This window comes from Furipterus horrens, unplaced genomic scaffold (assembly GCF_987537825.1).
Source record: "Furipterus horrens unplaced genomic scaffold, mFurHor1.1.pri manual_scaffold_12, whole genome shotgun sequence".
In the NCBI taxonomy this organism is placed as follows: domain Eukaryota; kingdom Metazoa; phylum Chordata; class Mammalia; order Chiroptera; family Furipteridae; genus Furipterus; species Furipterus horrens.
In genome coordinates, this window is record NW_028327182.1 from 77573258 (window position 1) to 77586398 (window position 13141).

Consider the following 13141-nt stretch of genomic DNA (forward strand, 5'->3'; position numbering starts at 1 on the left):
TGCTTTCTGTCACCATTCCAGCTAGGAGTGGGCCATGGCAAGGCTTGACAAACCTCTCCTCTCCCTCCACAGAACGGTCCCCTCACCGGCCCATCCTGCAGGCAGGGTTGCCTGCCAACAAGACAGTGGCCCTGGGCAGCAATGTGGAGTTCATGTGTAAGGTGTACAGTGACCCACAGCCCCACATCCAGTGGCTGAAGCACATCGAGGTGAACGGGAGTAAGATTGGTCCGGACAACCTCCCTTATGTCCAGATCTTGAAGGTAATCTTGACCCCAGTCTCTGTGGGCTGGGTGCTGGGAAGGAGACCAGTATTTTCTGGGACCCAAGTAGCTGTGGTCAGGCTCAGTGCCCACAGCTGGGACTCATCCTTTACCCTTCAGGCACACGTGCTCCATCTTAAACAGGAACCTAGCCACATTCCCCAGGACTAGTGACAGGTCACAGAACAGAGGTGTGATGGGAGGTGGGTGAGCATTGCTGGTTTTTAAAGAGCTTTGAGGGTGACATTGCTCAAACTTTTGGGTCAGCTACCCAAGGAAGGAATTTGGACTCCTGCTTTTCCATTGCTCGGGACCAAAGCCTTTCCAGCAAGTGTTTCCCAGTCTCAGCCCTGTTTCCCAAGTCATGTTCTTCTGGCAGGTGGGGGTGAATGAATGATAAGGGCACGGCTTAGGTAGAGTTGGAAAAGCAAATGCCACAGGTAAATTCTAAGCAATATTAGGAGTAATAGCATTTTCTTCCTTTTTCCTCTCACTCCCAGACATTTGTTTGTCCCTGAATGCTCCATTAATCCAGGGAAGGTAATTGCCTACTTCTCCAGTGGATTGTGCAACAGGAAGCTGGGAAAGTGGTTTACCTCCTGGTCCCAGAGTTAGACCTCATCCTCCCTTCGCTTGGCTGCCCTAAAGATTTACTGGCCATCCCTTCTCTTCACTACCGGTGCTGATACTGCGGTGTAGGAAATGAGGCTGTGACCTTGGACCTTGGCCACTGTCTCTGGCCATTCACAACCCCTGCCCTAGTCCTACAGGAGCGGGTTCAATACAAACAGCATTTGACTGGGGGCAGTGATATTTTTAAAGTTTATTTTGCAGTCAAATACTTTGGACCTTTTGAAGACAACAAATTTTGCCTCCCTAAAAAAGGGAAAGATGATAAATCTCACTTAAGGTCTCCGTTGCCTTACCTCCCTGCCTGCATGTTACATGGGAGCAAAGTATGGCCACATCTCAGTGTTTGCCCAACTGACTGGCGTGTCGTTGGTTTGTTCCAGCATTCGGGGATTAATAGCTCGGATGCGGAAGTGCTGACCCTGTTCAATGTGACAGAGGCCCAGAGCGGGGAGTATGTGTGTAAGGTTTCCAATTATATTGGTGAAGCTAACCAGTCTGCGTGGCTCACTGTCACCAGACCTGAGGCAAAAGGTAACGGGGAGACGGATGGGGCCCTGTGCTGGGAGTTAGATTTCGGCCCCAAGCTGCTGGGGCTGGTGGGGAAGCCAGCACCCAACTCTCCCTGTTATCCTGCTGTATTTCTAGTGCCCAGAGCCATGGAAAAATACCCGGCCTGGGAGGCTGGTTTGGTTTGGTACTGTGTTGGTGTCTGCTCCCTCTGTGCCTTCTGTGTGTCCCTTGGCTGTGTGTGTGTTCATGGGGACAATGTTGCTGCATTATAATAGTGTACACTGGAGGTCTGAGTGGTGGGTATGAGAAGGGACCAGGCATTCCCTTGCAAACCACCGTCCTCAGGAGGGGTGTGTGTGTGTGTGTGTATGTGTGTGCGCACGTGTGCACGCACCTGCAGCACCCTTCCATCCCTCCTGTGTGTGCCCTCTGACTTTCTTTACCTGAAACCAAACAGCCCCCCCACCCACCGGGCCCCATTTCTCCATGCTGCCCATCGCCCGCATGCTTGGATGGGCCAGGGGCTGCCAGCGTCTGGTGAAGGGTCGTAACCAGCCCGCGTCGTCTCAGGCCTGCCCGAGTTCCTCCCTCAGGGCCTCACTCTCTTCCTCTAACAGGTCTCGCTGCCTGGTGGTTTTGTGTGTTCGTTGTCGCAAAGGAGACGCTGGGGAGCATCTCTTCCTCTGGTTATTCCCTCCCCCTCCTTCTTCCTCCCTTCCTCGGTGTCTCTTCGAGGTCTCATGTCCTGTGCTTGTCCATTTTGCTTCCATTGTCTCTTCTAGACGGCCGGCGTTAATACCACTGACAAAGAGATGGAAGTGCTTCACTTAAGGAATGTCTCCTTTGAGGACGCGGGGGAGTATACGTGCTTGGCGGGTAACTCTATCGGACTCTCCCATCACTCTGCATGGTTGACCGTTCTGGAAGGTATACACTGTACTTCTCCTCTCGATGTCCTGCCCTCGCCACGGGCACGGGGGGAGCATGCATTGCGGGGCCGGGGCAGACACAGAGCCAGGAGAGGTCAAGGAACAGGCTCCGTGGGCCAGTGGGCAGCTCCAGCAATTTGTCTAACCTTGAGGGTCAATTCCTCAAGGCTCACACAGGAGTTTTCCTCGTTTGCAGGAACACGGAGGCCTCCCACCTGTACACCTGCATCTGGCTCTCCCCTGGGCCAGTGTAATGCATGCATGAGATTTGGATTTAACCCGTAGCTAGGCTCTCCTCCAGGGCAGGCTCCTTCCATCCCTGGGTCCAGCAGCTGTCCCTAACTTATCTGGTTCTGTTTTGCCAGCCCCCAGAGTCTCAGAAAGGGCCCCACTCCTTCTCTAACTGAATGTAGGCACTCTGTAAAGAGGGGCTTGCTGCTCGCTAGCAGTGCTAACCCACCCTCCTGTGTGGCCTCTGATCCCAGGAGAGGTTCTGCCCAGACAAGTGGACTTGAGCTCCATAAGCAAAGCCTAGCCGTAGGGGGCTGGTGGCCATTTATCCGCTTTGGCTACTGACGTATCTCCTCTCCCAAGAAGGGAGGTGTGTGTTGGGGGCCGGAAGGAAGGAGCCCGCAGCCTGTTCAGGGTGGTGGGCTGGTGACTGCAGGGCTAGAGCTGGTTGTCGCTGCCTCTTTGAGGGTCCTGCATGTGGGTCTGGGTGCTGTGGTGTTCTTGTCACTGCTGACACTGCCCTCTCTCCTTCTTATTCCTTGTCTGCCCTGCTTGCCCAACAGGGTCCGATCCTGCCCCTGCTGGGGGCAGAGAAGTGTTCTGTTTTTATCATTGTCCCTGTCTTTGTCCGTGTGTGCTCCCGCTCAGTCGTCTTCGTTCCTCAACACTGGGGAAAGAGTAAAACAGAAACACTTCTTGTTGTCAGCTCTGCAGTCTCCTTGTCAAGCCCCAACATTCTCTTGGGGCTCCATTGGGATTCACACCCGGTGCCTCTTAGGGGAGGTCCCCAGGGTGCTTGCCTCTGTGGCTGGCTGGGGGTTTTCAAAGGGGAGGGTCAGGTCGGGAGGAGGGCTGTGGAAGGAAGAGGGACATTTACACTGGTGAGGATGAGTACTTGCTGGGAGTGCTGGGTGTAAACCATTCTCTCATGGGGATGGGAACCATGGACTGAATGGATGGGTTTCTTTGGGAATGTGGTGAATTCTAAGTGGAAGATGGGAGAACAGAATAAAACATAACCCCCCCAATTTCCTCCTTCCATTTTGGGAGTTAGGGCCTGTGGGTAATATTCTTAAGAACTGCAGAGAAGTTAACATTTTTCATCTTGAGCAGCACAGACATGTTTGGAGGTTTAGTCGGTGTTGCCTGTGGTTTGGCTAGGTGTAAATATTTACACGTCTGCCCTGAGACAGATGACATAGGTGAAAAGTGAGATATGAAGTCAGGACACAGACACACCCTTTCCTCCCACCCTCATTTGTCCTCATTCTGTGAGTGCCACTATGTGCCAGGTACTGTGGCCTACAGAAATAAACAAGTTACCATCCCCACCCTCAGACTATCAGACATAAGACGATTGGTCTGTCCCCATGTGACAGGTGTGTGCACGCAGTGCTGAGGCTCTGCAGAGAAGGGCTGCATGTTTCCACGCAAAGGCTGGGAAAGGCACCCAGAAGAAGGGACTTCTCAGCTGTCCCTCTCAGGTTACCTGGTACCCACCTAGCCCAGCAGTCTAGCTGAGCAAGGAAGGCACCTGAATTTGTGAGGATGGACTACATGCAGCGAGTTCTAGTCCATGCCTCTTGGAGGGTTTGGACCAGGATCAGCAAGCCTTAAAGGTCACAAGATGTCTGGTCTGTTCAGTGCCAGAACCCCAGTCTTAGCTAGGATTCTTCTCTGCCCCAAAGATTCCCAGAGGAAAGCAGGCGGGGGTTATTTTTCCTAATGGAGCCAGGAGCTAGGGATCCTTGTGGGCTGGGCCTCATGAGCTTGCTAACACCCTGTTCACACTGACTCAGCCCTGGAAGAGAGACCTGCAGTGATGACCTCCCCCCTGTACCTGGAGATCATCATCTACTGCACGGGGGGCTTCCTCATCTCCTGCATGGTGGGCTCTGTCATCATCTACAAGATGAAGAGCGGCACCAAGAAGAGTGACTTCCACAGCCAGATGGCCGTGCACAAGCTGGCCAAGAGCATCCCTCTGCGCAGACAGGTAACAGAAAGTAGATAGGGGATTTGCACGCTCTATGTCCCTTCTCTCCCTACGCCCCCGGGGCTTCTCTAGGAACCCCTAACTTCCTGACTCTCCACTGTCCCCAATCTACTGCTCTGGCTTTGCTTTCTGGCTTCTGGGCCAGGGGCAGGGGAATGTCCTAACCCACGTACTCTAGCATCAGGTTCCCAGCTGCTCTAGCCCGTGAATGCACGCTATACCCTAACTGCAAGTCCCCTGCTCAGCTGGTACGTGGTTGAGAGAAAGTCCTAGCTGGGGCAAATGTGCATTGGTATTGCACATCTGAACTGTCCCCGAGGGCCAGTTAGAGATGCAAAGATACAGAGTAGAGAGGAGGGCCCTCTCTTGTGTGCCCATACTGCCCTCCTCCAAGGAAATGGAACAGAAGGTGAAGGCTGTAAGAGGAGGGAAGTTCACACACAACTATGCAAATTCTGGGGGCTACTTTGGGAGTTAGGAATTCATAATCAGAGGCACGGTTTTCACAAAGAATCAGGACAAGACAGAGCTGTTGTTGCGATAATCATTTTTGTCAGTTTGGAAGAGGTACGTATGGTCTTTTCATGTTAAAAATGAGTAAACCGAAGCCCAGTAAGGCTAAGTTGGCAAAAAGGAGTCTGTTTTAGAACTTGGGGCTTATGACCGCTTCTGGTCTTTCTGTCCCTCTGTGCTTGGGAAGGGACATCGGGTAACAGATGTCTACCTCTGCCACTCGCAAAAAACCCTGGCTGAGCATTGGAAGAACCTGCGCCACTCCCCAACTCCTTGCTAGAAGGGTGACCTCACACTTCCCTGTAGGTGTCAGCTGACTCCAGCGCATCCATGAACTCTGGGGTTCTGCTTGTTCGGCCCTCACGTCTCTCCTCCAGCGGAACTCCCATGCTGGCAGGGGTCTCTGAATATGAGCTTCCCGAAGACCCTCGCTGGGAGCTGCCTCGAGACAGGTAATACTCCATAACTGCTTGTTATTCTGATGGCGGGAGTTGTGTATACTGAGACCTCCTAGGGACTGAGGGTGCACCAGATGTGTCCAGAAATAATAACTTCCACTTCCTGCTTGCAGTCAGGTGAAATATGGAGAGGCAGAGATCGGGTGTCTTCACAAGGTTCAAACTTCACCAGCCCCATCTTACACCTCCCTTTGTTTCCCCAAAAGGCTGGTTTTAGGCAAACCCCTGGGAGAGGGCTGCTTCGGGCAGGTGGTGTTGGCGGAGGCCATCGGCCTGGACAAGGACAAGCCCAACCGTGTGACCAAAGTGGCTGTGAAGATGCTGAAGTGTAAGTGATGTTCCCATCCTGGTAAGAATGATCTCCTTCCCTTGCCAAGCAAACTGTAGGCCTCAGGCCAAGTGGAACACCTCTCTGGTGCCCTCTCCGTGCCCACGCCTGCTACACGGCCTGTCCGGCGTTGCCTGATAATGGATGGGGCACTCTGCACCCTGACATGGCCATAACCTCACTTTGTGCCTCGGGGTCAGCCTGGGTTGTGGTCAGGTGTTTATGCTTAGTTCCCCTGACGGCTGATTTTCCTCACCACACCCTCTGTCCCACTCACCACCACATAACTCAACAGCAACTGTCACGAGGGGGAAGACAGAGGGGAGGAGAGAAACCACTACAGGAGAAAAGGGACTCCTCGGGCATACACGTCCCCTCCTCCCCTGTTCCTTAGCCTTTCTCCTGTCACCCTCCCTTGCAAAGTAAATGAGTTGTGTCCCCTTCTCTCATTTGTGTGCAAAGCGGATGCAACAGAGAAGGACCTGTCCGACCTGATCTCAGAGATGGAGATGATGAAGATGATCGGGAAGCACAAGAACATCATCAACCTGCTGGGGGCCTGCACGCAGGATGGTAGGCACTAGGCCTTGCCAGCTTTCCCTCCCCTCTGGCGGACGGTCTCAATGGGAACCTGGGCCCGCTGCTCCAACAGCAGTGTCTGTCAGGGAGAAGACACTGAGCTGGGATATCGGTGACCAGGCATCTGTCAGCCGTGCTAGGGATGTGGGCTTGAGAGAGAGGCAAGGTTAGCAGTAGCTGAATGTATCTTGTGGGGTCCAGGCTGATGCCCCTTGGTATTCATCTGAGAATACAGGCACCTAGATTCATAGACACAGTGTGGGGACAGGAACAGATGAGTAGTAATTGTGGTCTAGATTAGGGCTTTTAACCCCAACTTGGCTCGGGAACTTTCTGGCCTGTCCCGGGAGGATTATTTTCCTGACTCTCTCTGAGAAGGGGAATGAATTTCCCTGATTCCCTGAAAGGGAGGTTTGGTTAGGCTGTGCCGCTGGGAATGGGGTTTTCTCGAGGTGAAGCGAAGCCTGCATACCGGTCTGCCTGTCCTGATGGCCTCTTCACCCACACGCCCCAGGTCCTTTGTACGTCATCGTGGAGTATGCCTCCAAGGGCAACCTACGGGAGTACCTGCAGGCCCGGAGGCCTCCTGGGCTGGAATACTGTTACAACCCCAGCCACAACCCAGAGGAGCAGCTCTCCTCCAAGGACCTGGTATCCTGCGCCTATCAGGTGGCCCGAGGCATGGAGTATCTCGCCTCCAAGAAGGTGAGGCACCTGGCAGCTCCCCTGGGTGAAGTCGGGGTGGGAACAGAGCCCTCCTCATACTCCAGCATGTGACTTTGTCCCGTGGTGGAATGGTGTGACTTTGTCCCGTGGTGGAATGGTAGACATATTGAGCTCTGATTACATGTGCTGTCTTGGGCTCTCAGGGGACATCAGAGTCAGGAGAGCCAGTGTCACCTCATGTGGCCTTGGGGACAGATTGGGTTAGGGTCAGATCTGTGCACTGCCACTTTCTGTTTTCTTCAAATATAAAATGAGAGTGGTTATGGGAGTAAATTGAAGTGTGAGAGTGTTAGGTACAGTTTTTGGTGCTAAGTGCTGGCTTTGGCCCCAGGCCAGTATGACTGTCCCGGCGAGCACACACCTATACACACTGGGCAGAAGTGTAAAGGTTCAACCTTTCTGGGTGAAAATCCAAAGCTAAGAGTTGGAAGGACCAGGAAAGGAGGTAAATATGAAAGGTTTGCTAAAGTGATTGAGAGGCCTGGAGCTGGCGGTGTTTGAATGGCTTGGGTTTGAAGTGGAGGAGAGGGGTCTTCTAGCAGAGACTAGAATGTTCAGGAGGTGAGTGGGTGGCAGGGGAAGGCCTGGGAGGTCAGTGGGCCTACCTGCCAGCTGCAGAGCGAGTGCCAGAGAACAGGGTGGCTCAGACGGCCACTGATACATGTCAACAGCTGTTCCCTCTAGAGCAGTGGTTCTCAACCTTCCTAATGCCATGACCCTTTAATACAGTTCCTCATGTTGTGGTGACCCCCAGCCATAACTAAAGCATAGTGATTAATCACAAAAACAATATGTAATTATATATGTGTTTTCTGATGGTCTTAGGTGACCCCTGTGAAAGGGTCGTTCAATCCCCAAAGAGGTCGCGACCCACAGGTTGAGAACCGCTGCTCTAGAGCCTTACACCCCCTCACCTGCACCCCACCCTCTTCTCTCCCATCTCTGCCTCCCCCGGCTTCCCCTTCTGCCTCCACAGTGCATACACCGAGACCTGGCCGCCAGGAATGTCCTGGTGACGGAGGACAACGTGATGAAGATTGCAGACTTCGGCCTAGCTCGGGACATTCACCACATCGACTACTATAAAAAGACGACCAATGTAAGTGCTGACGAGGCCGCCAGGCGCATGTCCTCTGCGCAGGACTCTGCTGTGCTAGGCTTTTCTCCCGTGTAGACTCCTCTGCTGTAACCCAGTGCAGGTTGCTTTGCCTGGGAAGCAGTGCGGCAGGAGGAGCTGCACATGAGCCATCCTTCCCACGTCCAGTCCCTCATGCACCCTCCTTATTCCCTCACTGCCCTGCCCCGGGTCGCCCCCAACCCCCCCTTGCTGCTTGCAGGGCCGCCTGCCTGTGAAGTGGATGGCACCTGAGGCACTGTTCGACCGGATCTACACCCACCAGAGTGATGTGTGAGTTTCAACCAGGCAATTGCCCGGGACACTTGGGGTAGAAAATGTCTGGTACAACAGGGTCCCGTCCTCCCCTATGGATTCCTAAGGGTCTCCTTTCATCTTGGAGAGAAAATGAAACATTGTCTGTAGCCATTTACTTGGTTCCTGGGCATTGATTGAAAGGCCAGTCTGTTCGCTGCACTGTCCCCAGGTATTCCCCTTGGAATTAAGGATTTGTGTTGAGGAGGGTGGGTTCAGGATGAGAATCTGATACGCTGGTGAAAGAGGTATGGAAAGGACTCTAGTCTGGTCTACCTCTGTGCCCACAACACCCATAGGCTCTGTGCTCATCCACAGGTGGTCTTTTGGGGTGCTCCTGTGGGAAATCTTCACTCTGGGAGGCTCCCCATATCCTGGCGTGCCTGTGGAGGAGCTTTTTAAGCTGCTGAAGGAGGGTCATCGTATGGACAAGCCCAGCAACTGCACCAACGAGCTGTAAGCATGAGAAGATGCCCACGGTCCTGAGCTAGGCCCGGAGGCAGAGCGGGTTGGCTGGGAAGAGGAAGAAAGGGGTGTTTGGCTAGATAAAGCAGCTCTTCCAAGTCATTCCTCCCACAGCCCCTCCTCTAGGAGCTTCTTCATTTTTCTGCTGATGTTTTTCCTCCCCTGACTTTATAATCCTGCCACAGGTACATGATGATGCGGGACTGTTGGCACGCAGTACCTTCTCAAAGACCTACCTTCAAGCAGTTGGTAGAAGACCTGGACCGCATTGTGGCCTTGACCTCCAACCAGGTGAGGCTGTCCCCTCCTAGGCCTTCAGTCACCATCACATAGGTACATGTCTGTGAATTAAGACCACCACAGGGAGGAGATTGCCGGTGCCACTGTTCTTTGGTTTCTCCTGTCCACAGGAGTATCTGGACCTGTCAATGCCCTTGGACCAATACTCTCCCAGTTTTCCTGACACCCGAAGCTCTACCTGCTCCTCAGGGGAGGATTCTGTCTTCTCTCATGAGCCGTTGCCCGAGGAGCCCTGTCTGCCCCGACACCCAGCCCAGCTTGCCAATGGCGGACTCAAACGACGCTGACTAGCACCCCAGCACTGCCCTCCCCGAACTTTGTCGTCAGTTGTAACTCTCACCCACTGCCCCCTGCTGGACTCACTGCCTTCCTCTTTGCCCCTTCCCTGCTGGTAGGAGCCAGCCGCCTACCTGAGGCCTTCACCCCACTGAGCTCACCTCTCCTCCTCCTCCTCCTCCTCTCAACCTGCTTATGAGAGAGAGGAGCAGAGAGGCAGGTACTTGTTGATGGCCACTCTGTTCCCTCCCAAATGTTGGACCCAGACCCCTCCCTGCCACGTGGCACTGCCTGGAGGGTTAGGGAGTGGGAGGTAAGCATGCTCAGCAGGCATGCACATGAACGCTGACTGAGCTTCCTTGTGTTGGTTTTGTCTGCTTCACTGTTACCCGTAAGCCCTTGCGTCCTGGTAGCAGGAGCCTCGTCCTCAACGCTCCAGTAGTAGGGAGGGCAAGTCAGTGCTTCGGGCCTTGGTTGAAGGAGACCTCTGCTCCAGATAAGTGGTGCCAGTGGCTTATTAATTCTGATGCTAATTTGCTTTGCTGACCAAATACCTGGTACCAGAGGGCCGGGGGGCAAAGGCTGGGAGCAGTGTCGTGGCCCTGGGGCCCAGCCCCGAACTGGGGGCTTTGTACATAGCTATGAAGAAAACACAAAGTGTATAAATCTGAGTATATATTTACATGTCTTTTTAAAAGGGTCGTTACCAGAGATTTACCCATTGGGTAAGATGCTCCTGGTGGCTGGGAGACATCAGTTGCTATATATTAAAAACGAAGAAAAAAGAAAAAAAAGGAAAATGTTTTTAAAAAGGTCATATATTTTTTGCTACTTTTGCTGTTTTATTTTTTTAAATTATGTTCTAAACCTATTTTCAGTTTAGGTCCCTCAAATAAAAATTGCTGCTGCTTCATTTCTATATGGGCTGTGTGACAAGGGAGAGAACGTCAGCTGATGAGGAGCAAGAACAATGGGCCCTGGTCTGTGTGTCCGTCCAGAGGCCACTGCACACTCCCTGCAGTTCCCTTCTAACAGCTTCCTTTTTAGGTCCTGTCCTAAGACCTGTGGACAAACCTCGACCTCTCGGATGCTTTTGGAAAGGCAGGAGAAGGAGACATCTGCACATGGGCAGGAGCCTCCTGCCAGTGTGCCAGAGGTGCTGGGCGGAAAGTCAAGACCCCGCAGCCACGTTGTTTCCTCAGGGCAAACTGGTGGGGTCGGGTAGGTCAGAGGGTCAGAGAGGAAGCTGGGGCTACCTCAGAAAAGCCAAGGGGTAGAACCCAAGAGATGGACGAAAGCTTAAGGATTCTCCCAAGGGTATGCAGAAACTCAAGCCCAGATATGTGTCTACCCCGTGTGTGTGTGTGTGTGTGTATTTGCCTGTGCTACTGCGAAGGGGAAAACTGTCACCTAAGACTAGTTTTACATTAAGGTCCCTTGCTTCATGTGTCTGAGCCTGCTCTGTGTTCCTGGTCCTCCCCCACACAGTCTTCTGTATCCATGTGATCAAACTGCACGTGTTGGAACTATCACAGGTCTTGGCTTCCTATATCGTTCTTCTTGTACAAGCTCCACCTCATCCCTCAGGAATGGGGAAAAAAAAATCTCTAAATGTTTGTCTTTTGGCTGCTGGGAAATTTCCTTTCTCTGCCACCTGCTGGTTATCACTGCACTGACCAAGTGTGTCGTGGCTCCTCTCAGAACTTAGTCCTCAAACTGCTACTATGCAACCTCTATACTGAAAGCTCACTTTTTTTCTGCCGGATTGCTGCTGAACACAAAAGAAAGTTCAATACCCTTTCATTTCTGTAGGGAAAATGGAATTGCTACTTTAAGTTTCCTTTCTGAGCTAGTTCTTTTAGGGGGCAGCTGCAGTGTTGGCTACTATTGTAAATTAGTTCTCTCTCCTTGTGTCTCTGTAAATATGCAACTGTCCACATCCTACAGTTTGTGTTTATGTTTAAAGAAGGCGAATTTGGTGAACAGCCAGGAAATGAATTTTAGCTCTTAAAACCATTTGCTTTCAGACTTACAGTGGTGTTTTTCCTTGTAAAATAGTGGTGATAATTCCTGCCTTGGCCCTTGAAGCAACGTTGTGGGAATGAATGGAGGATCTATGAAGGGCTTTACAAAGTGTGCCTTCAGGGGATGTGCTAGAGAAATATAAGGCACTATCGTAGCAGTGATGTCCTTGCTGTTACTACTCAAATCACCCATGAATTTCCCCAGAGACTGAGCTGACTGTCTAATAAAAGATAGTGAAATTGACCTGAGAGAAAATGAAATGACCGTTTCACTTAAGATGACCAGATTAGGTCTCCTGAGGAAAAGAATCCAGTTTATCTGATGGAGACAACGGGCTGTCAAGGCACTGAATCTGGCCGGTTTCCCGAGGCTTAAAAGATTAGAGCCTGGGATCACCACAGTATTAATCAATACTGCCTTTCTGCCTTTTCTAATTGCCATAGGCTGGGGGTCATCAGTCCCTTGGTGCCAGTAATGTAAAGTATTGATCACAGGTAAGTAAGATAGAACCAGAACCTCAGATGGAGCAGATCTGACAGTGAAGTTGCTGTGTTTATCAGCAGCCACTGGGAGGCGCCAGCAGGCCAAAATCTCAGTCAATATTAAGTAATGTGCCATACGTTTTAAGTACCCTTAGGTGTGTACTGGTGCTGACTGGGAGACCTCTAGCCCAGGTTTTAGCATTACAGAGCATTTATTTGATATCACTAAAATGACATGTAATGATGGAAGTACAGAATTAGATACAGCACAAATGCAGGTCCATGAATATCAAGTGCCACCAACACCCCTATTGTAACAGAATTCTCAATGTCTTAAGATACAGGCCATATCTGACATGGTCATTCAGGATGGATTTCAGAAAATGCCTAAAATTACACTCAGTGAGATTATTAGCAGCTGATACACTAAGGTATGTGCATGTGCAGGGAAAGGAGAAAGCTTTGTAGCCACCTGGCACAGCCTTTCATTCCTTCAGCTGGTGAGAGCCAGGGAGAGAGAAGGCCAGCAGAACCCAGACGTTCAGGAAGACTCTTGGGCAAGTTCTCTACATTGCCATGTAACAGTGTACAGAATCGTTTATACTTCTGGTGCACAGAAGTGAGGCATTTAATTAACATGACAAGCAGAGGTTTAATTCTCTCTCATCACTCAGAGGTGTTAAAAGAGTCAGTAGTGTACTGGCACTGGTTCTTGAGCCAATTATGTACATCTTTTCCCAACTGTTGTTCAGTGACCCGTTGGTAGCTTGAAATCAACTGTGTGGGAATATTTATGTCACTGAAGTCTACAAATGCTACAAAATCAGGGCTGCCCACCGAACTTAGTTGTTAATTATTTCCCAGAACACCATTAACTCAGTTTCAGCATGAGGCTAGATTTGACAATCATGGAAGCCAACATCCAGGTCTAAATGATGAGAGCAAAGAAACCACCTTGACTTCTCTGAGCTACTATCATAAGAATGGGAACAGATGTG

General features: G+C 51.5%; 1 protein-coding gene across 8 annotated transcripts in view; it reads left to right on the top strand.

Annotated features, from left to right (window-relative positions):
* Positions 1 to 10549, top strand: part of FGFR1 (fibroblast growth factor receptor 1) — a 47067-nt gene extending 36518 nt beyond the window's left edge. For 5 of the 8 annotated variants that reach the window (XM_090258174.1, XM_090258175.1, XM_090258179.1 and 2 more), the window contains 12 exons: positions 73 to 263; positions 2189 to 2333; positions 4366 to 4568; positions 5382 to 5527; positions 5740 to 5861; positions 6324 to 6434; positions 6955 to 7145; positions 8143 to 8265; positions 8504 to 8574; positions 8914 to 9051; positions 9246 to 9351; positions 9471 to 10549. In XM_090258174.1, coding sequence (XP_090114300.1) covers positions 73 to 263; positions 2189 to 2333; positions 4366 to 4568; positions 5382 to 5527; positions 5740 to 5861; positions 6324 to 6434; positions 6955 to 7145; positions 8143 to 8265; positions 8504 to 8574; positions 8914 to 9051; positions 9246 to 9351; positions 9471 to 9647 — 1724 coding nt within the window. In that variant the 3' untranslated portion in view covers positions 9648 to 10549. The remainder of the gene's footprint in view (positions 1 to 72; positions 264 to 2188; positions 2334 to 4365; positions 4569 to 5381; positions 5528 to 5739; positions 5862 to 6323; positions 6435 to 6954; positions 7146 to 8142; positions 8266 to 8503; positions 8575 to 8913; positions 9052 to 9245; positions 9352 to 9470) is intronic. The other 3 variants (XM_090258172.1, XM_090258173.1, XM_090258178.1) reach the window with 1 other exon arrangement.
* The last annotated feature ends 2592 nt before the right edge of the window (positions 10550 to 13141 follow it).